This window comes from Hibiscus syriacus, unplaced genomic scaffold, assembly GCF_006381635.1.
Source record: "Hibiscus syriacus cultivar Baekdansim isolate YM2019G1 unplaced genomic scaffold, ASM638163v2 tig00112673_pilon, whole genome shotgun sequence".
Taxonomy (NCBI): Eukaryota; Viridiplantae; Streptophyta; class Magnoliopsida; order Malvales; family Malvaceae; genus Hibiscus; species Hibiscus syriacus.
The window spans coordinates 671,397-692,855 of NW_024063379.1; the positions used below are offsets into that span (position 1 = coordinate 671,397).

At 34.0% G+C, this 21,459-nt stretch overlaps 1 protein-coding gene across 2 annotated transcripts; it reads right to left on the reverse strand.

The window, feature by feature from the left end:
* Positions 1–163: 163 nt before the first annotated feature.
* Positions 164–13,701, reverse strand: LOC120182472 (E3 ubiquitin-protein ligase At3g02290-like). 2 transcript variants are annotated; one of them, XM_039187442.1, is made up of 5 exons: positions 13,607–13,698; positions 12,439–12,801; positions 11,173–11,596; positions 9,478–9,587; positions 175–255 (listed from the first exon to the last, which is right to left on the reverse strand). In XM_039187442.1, exons 2-5 carry the CDS (start codon positions 12,556–12,558, stop codon positions 229–231), a joined length of 681 nt encoding a protein of 226 aa, XP_039043373.1. In that variant the 5' UTR covers positions 12,559–12,801; positions 13,607–13,698; the 3' UTR covers positions 175–228. The 2 variants fall into 2 exon arrangements, with proteins under 2 accessions (XP_039043374.1, XP_039043373.1); XM_039187443.1 differs by lacking the exon at positions 9,478–9,587 and having other exon boundaries at positions 164–255; positions 13,607–13,701.
* Positions 13,702–21,459: the final 7,758 nt, after the last annotated feature.

Sequence of the window (21,459 nt, forward strand, 5' to 3'; positions counted from 1 at the left end):
TAGAGCAAACTAGGTTGGGAAGGATAAATAATAGTTTCCTCAAATCCACACTTCTTCCCATTGATATATAAACTATAAACAACATTTTCATATTTACATCATGTCACAAACTCTTTATCCCTGCACTATTCACAAAGGAGATTAGATGTCTTATCTTATTTTTTTTTCTTTTTCGGATTCTCTGTCTTCTGCTAGTTTTCATCCACAGCAAAACCTTCCGAACAACGATTAAGTCGTTTCATCGAACACCATAACCTGGAAATGCAAACAAAATAGATGGTTGAGTTTAGATGAGAGATTTAGTGTATAGACACTGTTTTCATTTTTGTATAAAGCTCAATGCCACTACTTTATCATCATTAGATCAAATTAAGCCAGGAGCTGGTAAGTTCCCAAAATGGAAAATAAAAGTGAACCATAAGCATTCAGGGGATGAAATAACATTCGGAGTTTCCAACATGATTTCTTTAAACTCCAAATGCCAAACAACGACCAGACGACATGCAGTTAGAGAAGCAAGCAAAGATGGAACACAAACTAAAATTACTTGAAAAGTTAAGAATTGGGAAGCAGCAGGAAAATATCATCAAGCAAAATGGCAATTTTGCTGCATGGCTTAACATGCATACAACCTTAATTCAAAGCTGGATAATCTTTTTTTTTTTTGAACAGTCTGAAGTAGTTATAAGATACTATCTGTTCAAAGTCTTTCTAAGCCATTGACAACGCGCACACACCCTACAATCGCAGCCGCTTGAACCCAGATCCTCTAAGGAGAATAACACTCCCTTTACAACTGAGGCCACTCAATGAGTTCAAAGTTGGATAATCTTAGATCAAATTAAGCCAGGAGCTGGTAAGTTCCCAAAATGGAAAATAAAAGTGAACCATAAGCATTCAGGGGATGAAATAACATTCGGAGTTTCCAACATGATTTCTTTAAACTCCAAATGCCAAACAACGACCAGACGACATGCAGTTAGAGAAGCAAGCAAAGATGGAACACAAACTAAAATTACTTGAAAAGTTAAGAATTGGGAAGCAGCAGGAAAATATCATCAAGCAAAATGGCAATTTTGCTGCATGGCTTAACATGCATACAACCTTAATTCAAAGCTGGATAATCTTTTTTTTTTGAACACTCTGAAGTAGTTATAAGATACTATCTGTTCAAAGTCTTTCTAAGCCATTGACAACGCGCGCACACCCTACAATCGCAGCCGCTTGAACCCAGATCCTCTAAGGAGAATAACACTCCCTTTACAACTGAGGCCACTCAATGAGTTCAAAGTTGGATAATCTTAGATCAAATTAAGCCAGGAGCTGGTAAGTTCCCAAAATGGAAAATAAAAGTGAACCATAAGCATTCAGGGGATGAAATAACATTCGGAGTTTCCAACATGATTTCTTTAAACTCCAAATGCCAAACAACGACCAGACGACATGCAGTTAGAGAAGCAAGCAAAGATGGAACACAAACTAAAATTACTTGAAAAGTTAAGAATTGGGAAGCAGCAGGAAAATATCATCAAGCAAAATGGCAATTTTGCTGCATGGCTTAACATGCATACAACCTTAATTCAAAGCTGGATAATCTTTTTTTTTTTGAACAGTCTGAAGTAGTTATAAGATACTATCTGTTTAAAGTCTTTCTAAGCCATTGACAACGCGCGCACACCCTACAATCGCAGCCGCTTGAACCCAGATCCTCTAAGGAGAATAACACTCCCTTTACAACTGAGGCCACTCAATGAGTTCAAAGTTGGATAATCTTATAGATCAAATTAAGCCAGGAGCTGGTAAGTTCCCAAAATGGAAAATAAAAGTGAACCATAAGCATTCAGGGGATGAAATAACATTCGGAGTTTCCAACATGATTTCTTTAAACTCCAAATGCCAAACAACGACCAGACGACATGCAGTTAGAGAAGCAAGCAAAGATGGAACACAAACTAAAATTACTTGAAAAGTTAAGAATTGGGAAGCAGCAGGAAAATATCATCAAGCAAAATGGCAATTTTGCTGCATGGCTTAACATGCATACAACCTTAATTCAAAGCTGGATAATCTTTTTTTTTTGAACAGTCTGAAGTAGTTATAAGATACTATCTGTTCAAAGTCTTTCTAAGCCATTGACAACGCGCACACACCCTACAATCGCAGCCGCTTGAACCCAGATCCTCTAAGGAGAATAACACTCCCTTTACAACTGAGGCCACTCAATGAGTTCAAAGTTGGATAATCTCTAAATACCTCTAATATACCTACATACTCAACATCCGGTTAGTGATAAACAATATTCCCCATTCAGTTTTTGATACAACAGGATCACTTCTACTGCTAGTAAATCTACATTATACAATATAACCTAAACCATGGAGCTCACCAAGCAACATCACTTACTTGAGCCCAAGATGTATTATACCTGTTTAAAGTTTGTATAAGCACAATAGATTGCTGGTAGTCCAGAGAAAAGGACATTCATTGCACAATCGACAATTCTCTTATCTATGCCTACTTGTTTCATTAATAATTTATATATCCAATCTTCAGAGTTCTGAACAAAGAGGATGAGCGGGAATAGGGGAGAGCATTAATCAGTTTTAACCAATTAAATTTAGATAATTCGGTTCAGTTTATTTGGTTCCGGAATTAATTGGTTAGGGAAAACAATTTGTTCATCTAGTTCAGTCAGTTACTGCTTTTCAAAGTTGCTAGATGAATAGATCAAACTAACAAGACCTAATTTTTTTTATTTATATTCTACAGAATATAAATAACACAATTTACAATATAGTTTAAAAGTATAAATAATATCATTTATTGTATGTATATAATATAAAATAGCTTTCATATACTAATAAAATAAAATTGTTTTTTAAGATAGTTAAAACCAATTAAACAGGTCAACCTAAATCAGTTCCCCTTTTTTCAATTAATCAATTTGATTTTGTTGGTTATTTCAAGTGAAGTTGGTTCTTTCGATATTCGATTTCATCAAGCCGAACTGATTAGACCGACAAAATGTTCTCCCCTATGTGGGAAGACATTTCAAGGAGAAATTGGATTACCACTTGAAAATAAAAAAAAAACAGAAAAAAGAAACAGAAAAGAAAAAGATTTATCCCCATTGGAACAAGATAGCAACGTCATTTTCTGTAGTTCTCTAACAATTAATGAGCTTGTCTTTCCATCACTTTTTCTAACAACCAGATAGTAAGCACTTCATTTTTTTTTTGATAGGAATGAAAGGCCTCATTAAAAACCTCCCTCATAGTTAACTCTGAAAAAGAGTAACTAGCGGAAGGAGGAAAAGAGTACCTTGATTTATTGAAATAGAGAACTATTACAAAACAGTACACCAATACAAGGGTGAATCCTAATAAAACTGAAATACATGAAGTACCCTATAGAAATACCCTTACAATTACCCGATCCCATCCTTAGCCAATTTATCTGCTTCCCAATTACAGCCCCTAGGAATCCATCGAATAAAAACCGCCCTCTCTTGAACTAAGGACACAATATCCAAAACAATTGAATTGAAAAAACTAGGAACAGAATTAGGCAGTAAAATCCAGTCAACTGCAGATTTGCAGTCACTTTCAAGAATCAGTCTTCCCTTTGAAGCCCACTCTGATGAAAGAAAACTGTCTAGACCTTTCTTAATAGCTTTCAGCTCAACCAACGGAGGAGGTCCTGGACCAATGCTAACCGAAAACGTCGATAAAATGGTACAATTATAATCCCTCAAAATGCCTCCAATTCCTCCAGCCAATCCATCAGACTTGACAGCCCCATCGACATTAAATTTATAAAAATCAATTGGTGGGGGTTGCCAACTTTGAATCACACTTCTTTGAATTTTCTGAATACCAATTTTGTCTGCAAGAGAGGGGTCCCCTACCAACAAATCCAAATGAATTAGAATATGGGGAAACTTTGCTAAGAACCAATGAGCCAACCGAAATCTAATTAGGAAGAAGAGAGAGGTTAAATCAAGGCTTGAGTTATCAAACACAATTGAATTCCTTGCTTTCCAAATAGACCAAAGAACTACTCCAGGGATGAATTTTCAAATGCGAGTCTTTCTTCAAATCAGACCATGAGCTTAACAAAACTAGTGGATCATTAGGCAAAGCTGTTTGAATGTCCCAAATCTTTAAAAATCTGTTCCAAAGGTCCCCTGCAACTGAACAAGACAAGAAAAGATGTTGGACTGTTTCTTCCTTCAATTTACAAAGTGGACAAAGAACATCTTCCATAGGAACCCCCCTTTTCTTCAACTCCATTTTCACTGCCAATTTCTTGTGAGTGAACTGCCAAAGGAAGGTTTCTACTCTAGGAGGAGCCAAACCTGACCACACCCACCTTTTCCACGAAAAACGCTCTTCTTGACTATTTGATAAAGCCAACCTGCAGGATTTCACTGAAAACAGAACATCCCCCTTCCCATTCCAAGAAAGAAAATCCTCCATTGAATCAGATAAATTAAAACAATTAATTGCTGCCATCAGATCGACCCATTGGAAAAATTCCCAATCACATAAGTTTCTTCTAGTTTGAACATTCCACACCCATCCATTTGCATCAAAGTTGCCAAACTCAGCCACCGTACCCCTTTTGTTGTTTGATAAAGCAAAAATCCTTGGAAATTGCATCTTCAAGGGTAAATCATTGACCCAAACATCATTCCAAAATGAAATAGACTTGCCATTCCCCAATTGATTCCTAGAATGCGATCTCAAACATCCTCCAATGTCATCATTTTTCAAAAAATTGTTCACAATTCCTTTCCAAATCCAAGAGTCTTGAGGCGACACAACTTCATTAATAGACAGTGATAGAGTACTAGCGTTGTGCTTGCTACATATCATCCTTTTCCAGAGTGACTATTTCTCATTTGCAAATTTCCACACCCATTTTCCCAACAGAGCCCTATTAGTAATGTTCAAGTTCATAATTCCCAAGCCACCAGCCTCTAGAGGTTTACAAACAGCCTGCCAACCAACCCAATGTATACGATTCTTGAATGAATTTCCCCCCAAAGAAAGTTGGCCATTAAAGAATTAACTTTCTGCCTTACTTTGAGCGGCATTTTAAAAATGGATAGGAAAAAGATCGGTAACGAAGTTAATACCGATTTTAAAAGCACCAATCTACCCGCCATTGACAGTGAATTAGCCTTCCAACCAGCTAGCTTACTGTTAAAATTCTGTATAACCAGCTCCCAAAGTACATCAAAATTTCTCTTTACACCTATAGGCAAGCCTAGATAATCCATGGGAAAACAGCCCACTGAGCAACCAATATCATTCGCCCAATCATTTAAGGTATCAGCTTCAACATTAATACCAAACAATTTACTCTTTGAAAGATTTAAGTGCAACCCTGTCATTAAACTGAAAATCCTCAACACTCTTTTGATATTCTGTAAATTAGACAGAGAGTTATGGAAAAACAAAACTAGATCATCAGCAAACTGAAGGTGAGTTAAATGGAAAGGATTAACTTATTTGCCAATCTCAAACCCCTGAAAAAGTCCCAAATCAGCAGCTTTAATCAACATTTGATGTAGTAGTTCGCCAATTAAATTGAACAATAAAGGGGAAAGACTACAGCCTTGTCTTAACCCTTTTGCCATTGGAAATTCATCAGTTGGCGAACCATTAACAAGAACAGAAATTGAAGCAGAAGAAAGACAATATTCGATCCAAGAAATCCATTTCTCCCCAAAACCCATAGCTTTCATTAATTTAAGAAGAATCGGCCATTCCACCGTGTCATAAGCCCTTTGAAAATCAACTTTAAAGACTATCCCTTTTCTCCCTTGCTTCCTCCAATAATCTATACCTTCGTTAGCTAGGAATGCACAATCTAGCAGGTGCCTACCCAGAATAAATGCGAACTGATACGGGCTAACTAGGTCTTTAATACAAGACACCAACCTTTTGGAAAGAACTTTAGAAATTATCTTGTATAAACTGCCCACAAGGCTAATTGGCCTATAGTCTTCTAAACAATCCGGATTAGGTTTCTTAGGAATTAGGGAGATGAATGCATGATTAACCCCATGATCCCAATTTCTGCCTCTATAAAAGTCACCGACGAACTTCATAATCTTCTCCTTTAACATAAGCCAATACTTTTTAAAAAACCCCATAGTAAATCCATCTGGTCCAGGTGCTTTATCACTAGCTGAAGAAGAGACTGTTGCCCAAACTTCCTGTTCTGAAAAGAATCCCTCCTGGCTATCTCTTTGCTCAACCGATAGTATTGCAAAAATCAGATCAACATCCCCCACTTCTAGAGTAGAAATCGAAGTATACACTCTTTTGAAAAAATCTGAGACATGAGATTTAATTTGAGCTGTTTCCTTCAATTCCACACCCTCCACCTTTAAGGAGTTAATGGCATTCAATCTATTTTTGTTCAAGGCACTTAAATAGAAGAACCTCGTGTTCCTATCTCCCTCTTTAACCCACTTCACTCTAGATTTCTGGCACCAAATGCTTTCCTCTATTCTGTGCAGTCTCTATAACTCACTTCTTAAAAACATTAGCTGGTCCCTATCTTGCTGAGAAAATGCAGCGCCTTGTGACTTCAATTCCAATTCAATGATTTTGGAATCACAATCTGAAATAGCCACTGAGATCCCCATATATTTATTGCTAGACCAACTTCTTCTCTTCATTTTAGTATCCTTTAATATCTTAAAAATTCCCCTACCTCCATTATTTTCCTTCAAATCAGCCAAGGAGTTTTCAACCAAATTATCGAAACCTTCTTCCTTTAAAAGATAGTTAAAAAATCTAAAAGGTTTGGGGCCCCAGTTCTGCCCATCTTCTTCCAGCACAATTGGATTATGATCAGAGAGGGATTTGGGTAAAATTCGTTGTATCACTTTATGAAACCCCTGTAGAAAATTGCTACTAACCAGAAAACGATCCAGCCTTACCCACGAAGGAAACTCTCTATTGTTGCACCAAGTATACCTACCTCCAGATAAAGGGAGATCAATGAGATTTGTTTGTTGTAGAAAGGATCTGAGCAGATCTAGCGCATGCCAATTGTGCGCAAATCCAAATTTTTCTGATGGATCGAGATAAGCATTCAAATCTCCCCCTATGCAAACAAGGAGGTTTAAGTTTGTAAAAAACTCAACAACACCCTAAAGAACTCCTCCTTTTCTTCCTCAACAGATGGGCCATACACATTAATAAGCACACATTCAAATTTATTCCACTTGAACATCCCTGTGATTGCCAAAAATCTGCCATTCTTTTCTTCCCTTGTAACTTGGAAAAAAGATTCATTCCATAAACACATCAGTCCTCCTGCTGACCCTTCCGCTGGATAGGAACTTACACCTTGGAGCATCTTACCACCTAATCTTCTTCTTAGCCCATTAAAGTTTCGGTTCTATTTCGTCACTTGTAGATATAAAAAAACCGATTTAATCTTATTTACAAGTCTAGCCACTGCTCTTAATTTTTCCTTTCTCCCTAAACCCCTAATGTTCCATGTTATAATTTTAAGATTTGACATAGGAAAATTAAATCTTGAAATCCCTCAAAAGGAAGACCCTTTCAACTCCATCCTCAAAATTTCTCCTTCCAAAACATGTTGCCCCCTTTAAAAGAAATCTCCAACATATCACAAACCTCCCTTGTGGCCACGGCTTCCTTCCTAGCAATATCTTCAAGGTGTAAATACATTGAATTAACAGTGCCTTGATCCAAGGAATCCCTGACCGAACCCCTAACTACCCTTGTAAACACTTTATCATGAAAACTAACAGAGATTTCATCCCCCGAGCAATCACTACCAGACCTGGTTGGAGCAATCCTTAACTTCCTATGATTACCAAGACCTTTTGGACGCGATAAAAATTGAACCAAGTTCTTAAAACAGATCCCCATATCCCCACCTGTTTTACATTTATCGACCATAGGGAACATTGAATTTATCCCACCTTGAATCGCAACAGATTCTCTCTCCCTCGAGCTCAAGGATTTGTTAACATTACGGAACAGTTTGTTGACCTCTACCAAATTATCAGAGGCGACCTCTTGTTCAACAATTTTAACCCCCCTCTGTAGTGTTCCATTAATTAAAGTATTGGATCCAAGATTCCTGTCCTCACTACTCTGTCCCACATACAACCCCAGATTCAAGTCATCATCTATTATATTTTCAATTTCTTCATTCAAATTTGCACCTCCATTAATGTCCACAACTGCAATATCAGCCGAGAAGTTTGAAACCATTACTTCCCTACCCACGTGCTCCCCACTTTGATTTAAATTATCCTCAAAGACCATTGGCAACCCATTAACTTCTATCAAATCCATGTTAACATATGACCCGTTAGTCTAATCAGCATTCCCATGCCCCACTACTTGAATCCCCATATTTAAATTCCTTTCTCTCCCACCCATACTGTCCTCCGACAAATCTTGATGACCTGGAATTCCATCTGATATTGTCCTCGCAGGACAAGCATCAGCATCCCCAAGCCCACTTAAAAATACTTTCTCTCTCCCACTCCCATTGACACACATGCCACCCACTATTGAACCCTCCCGGCCCCACTCTTCTACACTATTCTGGGAGTCAGACACCACCTGCTTTCCCTTCTGCCCATACTGACGATCTTGGCTCCGTTTCGACGAGGAGTCCTCCCCAAGATCCGGTGTGCCGACCCCCCCAACTGCATCGTCTAAAACCGGGAAGAAGTCATCACTACCTTCCACCTTAATCTTAATACAAAACGCTCTTCCTAAGGTATTAACAATGACATATGGAGGAATATCAAACGGACTTGCCACCCTCAACAGCATATGCGCCACCCTGCAATCCACTCGATTGGTTGTTTGCTCCTTAATAACCACCATCTTGCCCCATCTCGAAGCCAAACCTGTAAAGAATGAGTATGACCAGCAATTTAACGGAACCCCCATCAAAGAAACTTCACAATACGGTAGTGGCATACCATTGTCATCCAAAACAGGCTCCAACCATTCAAACCAGAAAGATAGAGTCTCCCACTTTCCTTCCATCGTTGCAATTTTCTCCTCGGCTGTTTGGAAAACTACCAAGCAGGAGCCTTTCGCATAACCCCACCGAACCACCTTGACATTGATTCAAAAACCTAAACATGGCAGACATCCTTCAAAGAAAACTCAACAAAATCTACCCATATATACTAAAGTACAAACATTAATGTGTATACGTATAAAAGAAGCAATAAAAAACACATGCAGTTTAACCACATCAACATTGAAAATATATATATATATATCAAAGGCAACCAAAAGAGCCTCTAAACTTTGACCATCCTAGCAGATTGCAAGTCTAGAAAGATAAGAAACAGCTAATTAAGCCGAATAAAATGCAATCACAATGCAGTTGGTTGATTATTTATAAATTTTAACAATGGAAATGAACAGGCTAACTAGTGCAAGAAAAAGTTACCTTTCCACAGACCGGACAGTTTTCACTTCTCTCCATCCATTCATAAATGCAACCAAGATGGAAATGGTGGAAACATTTTGTTATTATCTTGGGATTCTCTGGAGTATATTCTGCACCATAGGTGACATCGATAAGATTGAAAGGAAGATAATGTAACCATTAAAAGCCCAATCTAATATGATTAGTAGTATCATCATTGTTTTTAATAAAAGTACTTGTTTCTAAGATAAATGATGTAGCAAAAACCATGCATAATTATTAGAGTAAGCACCCCACCTATAGAAGAAAAAAAATCATTTAAGCCCCTACTTTTCATTAGAGCCAATTAAGCCCTCCATATAATATTTTTTTGTCAAATAGAGAAGCGAGTTTTTTTATGGATGAGTGGTTCAAGGTTTAACAAGTTAATGGGTAAGTGATAACAATTAAAGTCGGTTTTGATTTTGATTAAAAGAAGAAGAGAAAAAAAAATCATGGAAATCGGGATGGATGGTTTATGGAGGTTTAATTAAGACGAATAGGAATTTTAATAGGAAGGTGTGATGTGAATTTGGGTTTATTGGGGTTAAGCTCCAAAATCTCCAATGCTTAAAATTTTAAAGTTTTTTCTTTGTTTGATTTTCCAGAAAAACTCATGGAGTTAGCAAATGGATTCAATTTCTTGCTATATTGTCAAGAGTGCAAGGCACACTCTTGGCCTTTAAACCCTTCTATTGCCTCAGGCGCACAGTGTAAGAAAAGTGCTACCTTGAGTAAAGTAAAGTGCAATATGTATATGTGAGATTTTGTAACATATACATATCATAAGATATATAATAAACTCTAATGTGAAGTCTAGTTTATGTACAAAACATGCACTTCTTTTGGTCAATATGCACAATTTCTTTACGATCAATGTTTTTGTTGAATGCTCAAATATTACGAAGAACAGAGTTTGATATTATAGATTTCTTGCTAGCAAAGGTTCAAATGGACAAAAATGAAAATGCAAGAAATTGAAGAGAAACTCAATTAGACAGGCTTTTTATGTCTATCACCTTACAAAAAAAGCATGCCTAGGCACACACGTCTGACCTGAAAGGGTTTGAGGCGCTTTTGTTGAATAATGCTAAGGCGAAAGGTGCAGGTGCACATAGCGCCTGCCTTGACAATACTGATTTCTTGTCTGTTTTATTTTTATATATATATATTTTTGTTATTTGCAAGTGGAAAGGGGTGGCCATGATTTTTGGGCAACGACAGAGTGATGAAAAGAGGGGGGAAAATATTAGGGACTGGAAATCTAATATTGATGGCGAAATGGTGGCACTGTTGGAATTAAGAGAAGCTAATAGGGTCATTTTGGCGTTGGAAAAAAAAACTAGATAGAGAGCTAAATTGAATCTAACAAAAGACAAGAGGCTTAAAAGGCACCTATACAAATGGAGGACTTATTTTATCATTAAAATCACAAATTAATTGTAAGTTCCCCTACTAAATCAAGGTTGTTTAATCGTCAACTCATTAGAATCTGGATTTAATTAACAGAAAAAGTATCCAAGTTAGAGAGGCAAGATATAGCATAAATTTAGCATTTGAATGCATCCCTCCTTCTGAAGTTCAAGCAAATCTTAGCCTATCGAGCAAGTTCTAACTATCACTGCATAATATAGTGGCTATAATAAAACACCACTCAAATTTGAGAAGAAGATTTACCTTCAAGACAAGTTGGACAGACATCCTCCTCTTCTTCAGCAGATGAATATATGTACCCAATTCCAACTGGTGCTTTTTCTGATGAGAGTTTCTGTGAGGATTTGGAATGCTGCTCTTCGGAGACTTGTATAAAGGCATTCCATTTTCCCTCTGTACTCAAAGATCCCAAATCTGCATCATTTTGAGCTCTTAAAGGCTCTGATTCTTCATGTGAATGACTTGAACCCTTCTCATGTCTTGAAACAAGACCATCACATTGCAAGCGGAAATATCTAGTGTCATTATCATAAGGCAGGGGCCTTGGAGGAGATTGACACATGTCAGAAAGTGAGTTTTCTAGAGATGCAGAAGAGAGAACAGATCCTGTCCCTTGAATAGATGAAGGGATAGAACGTAATTCCCCTCTTTGGAACAATGTGGTATACTACAATTACAGGGACAAAGAAAACCAAAAATTGGAGGATCAAAAAGCTGGAACCCATAAATCAAATGGAAGATAAAAATGTTTTGATCATGTTGAGACATGTAATACCAAACCTCCTTCAGGCTATCTTCTATGTCCCTACTGTTAAAGAATCACTTTATTCAAAATGTAAACAATCAACTGATAATTTCATAAATTAGCTTAGTAATTAATGGTCGACAACTAACTTGACACTATCGAAGTTTTCACTTTATCCAAAACCAATTAAGGTATCTTTTAAAACAAACATGTTTTTTAGACACAGACGCTTGAGTTACCTTAATCTATTTTATTTTACAAACAAACTTATCACAGTTTCAAACACATAATATATTATAAAGGAATTCCGACTTGGCAAGATTGATCAACGGATAAAAAGAACAGCGTATATATATATATAGAATGAGTCCACTGCTACTCATAAATCATTCTTTCAACATTCTCATTCACCAAATCTCATGCCTCCATAATTCTCTGCCAAAGCTTCCACAAATAAATATGCATGGAACTGAGTAAAAAGGTTCACAAAGGACCTTGCTCACATTAATAATAGATATTAACCTCAATGCACAAAATGATTGAAATTAGCAAAACCCATCCACAAGTGCCACAGGATATGAAGTTCAAATTTCCAATAACGGGTCTAATTTTTTACAACAGTAAGTTAAAAGTGCCACAAAGCAAGAGAAAGAAATACTCAACAAAGTCACCATTTTAATACCCTCAAGTGACACATTGAAAGAGAGCAAAAGAAATAGTACTAGTCAGAACCAATGCTTAGTAATGAGAATCGTAAAACATACCACATGTACGAAGTTCTGAACAATGCAACTGAGGCACACACAATTTCTATATATGTTATTGTTCGGATTCATATAGTCCTCAAAATCTTCAGGGCGCAAGCAGCAACAAACAGAACCCATAATGTTAGCTTTTAATCTTTCCCCTTCAGTTAAAACTCTCCACACAACCTAGTCATTGAAGCTCAATTGTTCTGATTATACAAATGCATCAACAGCAAAAGTTCCAAAGGCTAGCAAAGTACTATGAGAGAGGATGCTAAGGCCGAAGAAGCCCCATCACCTCCTAGAACCAGTACCTCTCTCTCTTCTATTTACAGAATGTTGAATGACCTTATATAATTTACTTAAAACGTATTTCTTCTGCTGTAAAATAAAAACAAAATAAAACAGTAAGTCAGTTTTGAGGATAATATAAAGCAGATTGGAACCAACGAAACAATCATCATAGCAAGCTCAGGATGCTACTAATAAAAAACCAATTAACTGTCTTTAGAGGAAAAGGGGGCAAATAGAAATTCTATTGTCCAATTTTACTTTGTTTTCTTACAAAAATTACAATCTCTTTAAGGTTTTGTTGATAATTAGGAAAAATGCTCTCTCCTTTGATAGCGAGAAATAAAAATACCAATAAAACCAAGCAAGCATCCATATTCGAAATAAAATATTGCAGCTAAACCTTTATTCTCCTTTGAATTTAACCACGAAAAATTAAACATGCAACAAAACTATTTAAAGATTCAAGTTTTCATCAAAGTAAAAACCGGAAAATCCATCAACAACCAAGAGATCAACCTATAAAACAAGTATGAATTAACCAAATGAAGGAAACCCATTTTAACAAACCAATAAAAACAATCAAGCATCAAATTTTGGAACCAAATATTGCACCTAAAATTTAATTCTCCTTTAAATTCGAACAAGAAAAGAATAGAACAAACGATTCAAAGATTCATGTTTTCGTCAAAATAATCACCAAAAAGTCCATCAAAAACCAAGAGATCAAGCCTGAATCAACCAAAGAAAAGGAAACCCATTGTAGATTATTCTAAAAAAGAAACAATTTTAAAGCACTAACTGGTTACGTGGACTGAAGAAATGTTAAATACCAAAGTTAAAAAAATCCCAAAAGGACAAAAAGTTGAAGCATCTTAAACTGATAAAAAAATACCTTGATCGAAATTGAGCAGAGAAAAGTTAAAACCCAGAAAATATTTGTTGCTGTTGATTTTTTTTTGGGGGTTGGGGGGTGGGGGGAAAGGAAAATAGCAGAGAAATTGAGCTCCGAATTGTGGGAAGTCAAAAATAATGTTTTCTATTATTAAAACCTAAACTCTCTAAAAAAATAATATATTATCAAAATCAAAATTCAATGTAAAGTTTTTTTAATAGAAGTGGTTGTTTTTTTTATTTCAGTTTTAAGGTTTTGTCTTAATTAATTCAGATCAATTCGTGTCGCATATGCTATATTTTGTGAATGAGACTCATAACAAGAATTTTCTGCATACTTACATAAGTTATATAAAACTGTTTACCACTTAAATCAACTCTGATTTGTGTGGTTGCTTTTATTAAAGAGAAAAATATTTAGAATTATAATAAATATTTATAATTATAGTCGTGAACTAAACATAAAATTAGAACTAAATATTGACACAAACATTAGTCATTTAAGATTACACAAACTAATAAATCAGAGTATGTGGACATGAAAAAAATTATTCATTAATGTAAATCGGGTATCAAAATCTAATTTGAAGATCCAAAATAAGAAAGATCAACATGATAACAAAAAAGCTTCATCATTATAAATGTCAAATATAACCTTAAAAAATAAATAAAAATAATATTAAATGATAAAAAACGTATTAAAAGATTAAAAAAATATATACTATGAAAATAGGGGGGAAACGTGTTAAGAAGATAAAATTAGACCGGAAAATGGTGGACAAATTACGATAATATTTTTCTCTAGCTAATTAACCAATAAATTCACGAAAACTTTGAAAGACAATTAGAAAATACTATTGCCATAACGTTAGTATAATATCATATTAATAAATATTACGTCTAATTAAAAAAATTTACAAATAATATTTTTTAATATAATACTATATTAATAATGTTAGAAATGATTTAAGAATTCAAATCACACATTAAAAAAAACCAGCGGTGATAGTTTATATATTATTTCTTTCTTCTTTCTTTGTTAAGTATTGAATATTGATGGGGTAAATTATTCCAATATTACCATTGGAATATTTTTTCCAAAATATAACGGTCCCTATTTTATTTTTCAATCTATTGCACTTTAACAATAAATTGAAATATGGTTTTAATTCAACTTGTCTTCATTATAGATTTTGTTTGAATAAAAAATTAGAGACATTTGGCATGCAATCCATATTCACTATTCATAAAAAAGATACAATGTACAACTCGTCTTTACTATTCACAATAAAAAATAGCTACAATATAGACGGTGTGAATACAAACCGTTTTCACTATTAAAAAAACTACAGTATAGATATTGAAAATAACCCGTCTTCATTATTCATTTAACAAAATTATTGTTTCATTCAAAGGGAGCAGCAGGAGCCAGCGGGTGTATGTTGGGCAACAGTGTAAGTGTAGGTAAGGCAGGCTAGATGCATGAGGTTTGAGAATAAAGGGTAATAGGATAGTATTGATATATAAGGTAGGAGTATTAATTATTTATTAAAAAATAAATTTTATTGTGTAGGGGTAGGTAACAGGAAAATAAATTGTTTTCTTGAGAGAGTTAGTTTTTTTTTTTGTGTTAAATAGGTGAGGTTGAAGATAAAGTGTGGAAACAATTGGAGTAGAGAAGAAGAAGAACGGGGAAGAAACTTTAGTAGTAAGTTGGATTTGGTATTTTAAATTTTATTGAAGTTATTATATTTCTAGTTTTGTTTTAAATTTTTAGATTGTATATTATTGATATAATTTTAATTTTACACATGTAACTTTGATAAATTTGGAGCAAAAAAAAAAGAAGATTTGGAGCTTTGGTAGAATATTTTGGAACAAACAAGTAAGTTGACTTAGTTTTAAATAAATATTTTTTATTATATGTATACATTCATCCATTATTATTTTAAGTTGTTTAGAATTTCAAATTTAAATTGTATGTCTTATTTTTGTTTAGAATTTTAGTGGTTTTCAAGTAGTATGTTTTAAATATATTGCTTTCTAATAGTTGAAATTAAGTATGTTAGTAGTATATTGTTTTGTTTTAAATATAGTTGTTTTTAAACATGTAGAGAAAATGAGCAACAAATTTATGACTATTTCCCATTCCAATGGACAAATTGTGAAAACTAATGTCAAGGTTGTATTTGAATCAAAAAGCCCTATGAACACAATGTTTAAAAGGGATATCACGCTTCAAAAAATAAGGGAAAAGATAAAAATGAAAATTGGAGCTGAGATTGGCGGTTTGCGGTACAGGTGGAAGACATGTCATAATTTAGTTATATATTCAGCAATATCTCTTCGAGACGATAGTGATGTTGAAAACATGATTGCAGTACATGAATAAAAAAGTACTCGAATTATTGAGTTATATATTGAGGTGTGTGGCATATATGATGTTCCCGACTCATCCAGAAATGTATTTGGAAATTCATCTCAAATGGGCTTCGGTAGTGGGAATGAGGACCAAACATATTAGTCTATAAACAATTTTGTCATGATGCTAGAAAGTGGGACATCAAGTGCATTTCATCCATATGGTTGCCCTTCGATATACGTAACTATTGATCTGAATGTTAATGTTGACGTTGAAAATTTTGAGGTCGATGGGGGGAAACACTTGATGATTCTAGCGAAAATGAAGAAGATGATCCCGATTTGATTAGTGATGACCTTGGTGATGACCCTATTTTCAGTGATGGTAAATTTATTTGAGCTAGTGATGCCATTACATTCTATCAACCTCCTTCTCACATGAACTTAATAGATTATGATACGATGAGGGCACCTGAATTTTTGGACATGCCACAATTAGCTTCATGTTACTCTCATGACTTATCGGTTGAGATTCAATTTAATGAAAAAGAGGAAGTTGTATTGAAAATTAAAGAGTATTGCATCAAAAACCATGTTAACTTCGTTGTTGTACTATCCAGTCCGAGAACTTTGTTTGCAAAATGTTTTAAATATGGAGAAAAGTGTAATTGGAAGATCCGAGTATCTAAACTTCAGAGGAAAAATGATTGAGTGATCACAAAGTACAATGGTAATTACACTTGTTTGCAGAATTCCATCAACCAATACCACCGACAATTGGACTCGAATGTAATATGTCAACACGTGAAGATGTTGGTTGAATCAAATCCAATGGTTCCAGTTTCAATGTTACATACATTTATTAAAAACCAGTTTGGATATTAAATAAAATATGCCAATGGTTGGCATGCAAAGGAGAAAGCAATGAAATTAGTGTTTGGTGATTACGATAAGTCGTATAACGAGATATCGACTTTATCATAAGCAATGCAATATTTCATCTCGGGGACAATAGTAAAGTATCAAACCTTGGATGAATACAACTGAGAAGGCTGAGTTATTGAAGGGAATAAAATATTTCATCGATTATTTTGGGCATTCAATCCATGTATCAAAGGGTTTCCATTTTGCAAACGTATGGTCCAAGTTGATGACACATATTTGCATGGAAGATACAAACATGTATTGTTGATAGCAACTGCAAAAGATGGTGATCGAAATATCTTCCCGATTGCATTTGCAATTGTTGATAATGAGTTAGCAGAGTCTTGGAACTTCTTTTTGAGTAATTTACGTGAGTATATCGTTCGAGAATTTGTTATTTGCTTGATATTCAATAGAGGAAAATGTATTTTAGTTGCAATTGAACGACTAGGAAGTCATCAGACACCTCCATACGCATATCCCATGTAACACCCCCAACCCGTATCCGACCCGGATCTGAGTCCGAAGTGTCACATTAACTTTTCAAAACCTTTACTTGTATAAAATAGTGCGTAATTTAAAATTTATTATTACATATAACTTATTCAAAACCTTTACCGAACTATTCAGAACTTATACAATATATTATTTTGAATACATGCCAACTAGAACTTTATATATATATTAAAATACATATTATTCACCTTTCTTCTGAGCTGACCTTTGGTAAGGAGAATTGACCTGTCTTGCTCCACATTGCTCTTTACTCTTCTCACTTCGGTAACCTACGTGTGAAACAATCACACGCTAAGTCTATGACTTAGTGAGGCAATAAACATAAAATATAAACTATAGCTTGTAATCATGCATGAACAATTACTACTATCACTCATACCCTTATTCATGTAACAAATCCCTATAACACATATGCAATATATCATTACATATAAGAACATATACACACATATATTTCATCACTCATCATTTCCATCATTAGCCTTATTTCATTATTAATATTATTATCGTTTATATCACTTAATACATATCCACTTATACCTAGCATTTTAACCAACATTTGACTCATTTAATCATACAATCCACATATCATCATATAAATCATATAATATCATTCATAGCACAAAAGCATACAAGTCTCATGTAATATATTTGTTGTTATTTCTTTATTAGTCCATGCACACATGTGAGAACTATAGATATGTGAGTCTATAGAGGTTGTGCACTAATGCTGTCACCACAGCTCGTATAAATGCACCGAAGTGCCATATAAGGTTGTCCCTAAGGACCACGTAGAAAATTCCTTAAGAATCATATACATATGCCAAGGATCAAGTATGTGTCTCAAAAGACCTCACACATGTTCCAAAGAATACATATATGTCCCGAAGGACCGCGTAGACCCTCGACTCTTGGCATGCCAACTATACCCTAGCTCTCATGACATATAACATGGGCATAATCATTTATGTCATTTCACATTTTCACATAAACACATAGTTCACTTTCACATAGCACGTAGATTATGTCACATAAGTTGAATCACATATACGTATAAACACGTAAATCACTTTCATATATCACATAGCTCATATCCACTTTTCATACTATTTCACATTTCTTGTCACATTGCTTATATCTTATTTTTGTCTTATCATATATATATATATATTCACATGTTCATATAATCCATCATTTCATCATCTAAATGTATATTCATATAATTCATCTTCATATATATATATATATATTTATATATATCATTTTTCCTATACTTGTATTCACATAATTTATATTCTCCTTCTCATAATCTCATATGTCCTGATATAATAGCTTATATCATATATATATATATATAATAACTTATATCATATCATATAGCTTATTCCTCATTCTATGATATTCACCTAGATCATATCACCTCTGTCACACTCATAAACATATATCACTTCTATTATTTCATTTATATACTAATCTAATCTATTTACGTAATTCAATTCATATAGTACCTATAACTTTCTAATATGACTACGTAGATTTCCATCATACAACCCATATATCATAATTTTATTTAAGCATATGTATCTTTTCCATCTAGCTAATCTTATATGTTCCTATTATCACTTATGTTCAAGTCTCCTATTTGATCTACTATTCTCATATCATCATATAGGTCAATATTATCTATCTTGTTTCAATTCTCATTCAATGATATAATTTTATTTTACTATTTCACATAAATGTTCATACCATTATTTACTTGCCCAACTCACATTCTTATTGTTTATATAACTTTTAGATTTGATTACTTCATTCCTATCATTTCTTCTAAACTCTCTTTTTACCATATTCCCATATTATTACCTAATTTATCCCATATCATGTATTCGCGTAATCTTATATTCCATTTCTATATATCTCAAAAATCTTATCACATAACTTCTCTTTTATATTCTTATAATTTCTTATCATATCATATAGTTTATATCATCATAACATAGCATATATTCGCATCAACCGTGAAATACATATACAATAACATGTCAACACATACCATAACATATAACTCAGACACTCATAACAAACACATGTTCATGTTCATACTTCATGCACAATACTATAGAAAATAGACTTGTCGCAGTCTTATTTCCCATTAAACATCATATATAAAATAATGCGCACTCACCTTGGCCTCACTAAGTTCCAATTCATTTTTATAATTTCCTCTCTTGCAATCGAATCATAACTTGATAATCGTTTTGGGACTTGTTCATGCTCGATATCTATATAATCATACATTGATACATATTAGTATCCATTTGATATACACTAATTTATCATTTCTTAGACCAAAAGAAAGGTATAATTCTATTTCCCTTGAAATGCATCGATGAACTACCCATGCATCGATACATAAATCACCTTCGATGTTTTCATTTTAAGGGGGTGCATCGATGCACTCCTTATGCATCGATGCACTAATTGCATTCTATGTTTCCATATTTAATGGGTGCATCGATGCACTTCCTGTGCATCGATAAACACTAAACAAATTCTGGAAATTTACCCTTGATGCATCGGTGCACATTCATGTGCAACGATGCACATAGCCCAGAATTCATTTTTAAGCCCAAAAATCTACTCAAATCAACTCAAATGCTTCATCTTTCATCCCCTTTCATGTTCTCAACTCAGATACACATGCTTAAACCAATTTATATCCATATAAACCATCTTTAACTTCAAAATTATATTCCTCATATGTAACTCAAGAATTAAACCAACTTTGCAATATGTTTTAATTCCAATTTTATGGCTTCTAACTTCTTAATTAGACCCTTGACAAGTCAAATTTAACTTCCAACTCTAGTTATAAACTCTATTTCAAGGTTTTACCTAAGAACCTCAAATCTTTAATCATTCCTAACTCTATCATACTTTGATTTTAAGATAACTTAAGCTTTCCTTAAGCTTAGTTATCATCTAATAATCAAAACCCAACCTTAAAATCAACAATTAATCCATAAACAAAGAAACTCACCTTTGAGCTTGGAGATACGGGAGGAGGAAGAAGAAGAAAGAAAACTCTTGATAATTCTCTCATTTCCCACGTGGTTCATTTTCTTATAAAAGGAATATAAAAATCTTACTTGTCAATTTACCATTTTACCCTTTACTTCATTCAATAATTACTAAATAACCTTCATCATATTTCCAATAAATCATTGAACTATTCAATTATCCTACTTTAATCACCAATTTCTGAAACTTTACAATTTGGTCACTAACCCGGTATTAAGGATGTTACAAATCTTCACTCCTTTAAAGAAAATCCATCCTCGAATTTTCACTGAACAAATCAATAAGAACATATCTTCTATTGTTCTCATGTTACCTCATTTCTTAATCTTTCCTTCCTTTATTTCTTCAACTACCTTTTTCCTTTATACATTTATCTACTGTCACTGATCATATAAACAGTAACTAGTAACTTTAATCCATTTCTGTCTTTTCTCTCCTTCCATTATGCATTTTCCTTTAACCATTTCTGCGACTTCATATAATATCACTAAATATGTAGACAGTAACATCCATTTTCATCACTTAACCTCATAAATCCCTCTTTAACTGTCTTATAACAATAGCCAACTCGTTTTCCAACATCATTTGACCGAGAACACAACATTATATCTTCTTTAAATATAATTAACATACACTTTTAAAGAATCTTTTCACATTACCTTGCACACTTTTCTTACTTCTATATCAAAATTGTCATATACACTTCCATATAACCTTTATCGTATCTGATCCTTTAACTCATCCCTTTCATTTATTTATTCCATTATTCCTTTATTTATTCCTTATACCCAAATCATATATTTCCTTTCATGTTCACATACTCTTGTCTTATCACCTATACTCATCTCTATGTACCAATCTTCATTGCATCCTCATAACTTTGATAACCCATTTACTTATACAAAACTTCATTCTTTATCATTTCTTATACTTGTATTTTCCTTCCTTAAGGTTCCATGCAAATACCTATCT

Excerpts from the sequence above, each read along its gene's own strand:
- LOC120182472 (XM_039187442.1), bottom strand. The coding sequence starts at position 12,558 with ATGGGTTCTGTTTGTTGCTGCTTGCGCCCTGAAGATTTTGAGGACTAT. Across the intron at positions 11,597-12,438 it reads TTCAGAACTTCGTACATGTG|TATACCACATTGTTCCAAAG; the intron begins GTATGTTTTACG and ends CTGTAATTGTAG. Across the intron at positions 9,588-11,172 it reads CTGTCCAACTTGTCTTGAAG|AATATACTCCAGAGAATCCC; the intron begins GTAAATCTTCTT and ends CCTATGGTGCAG.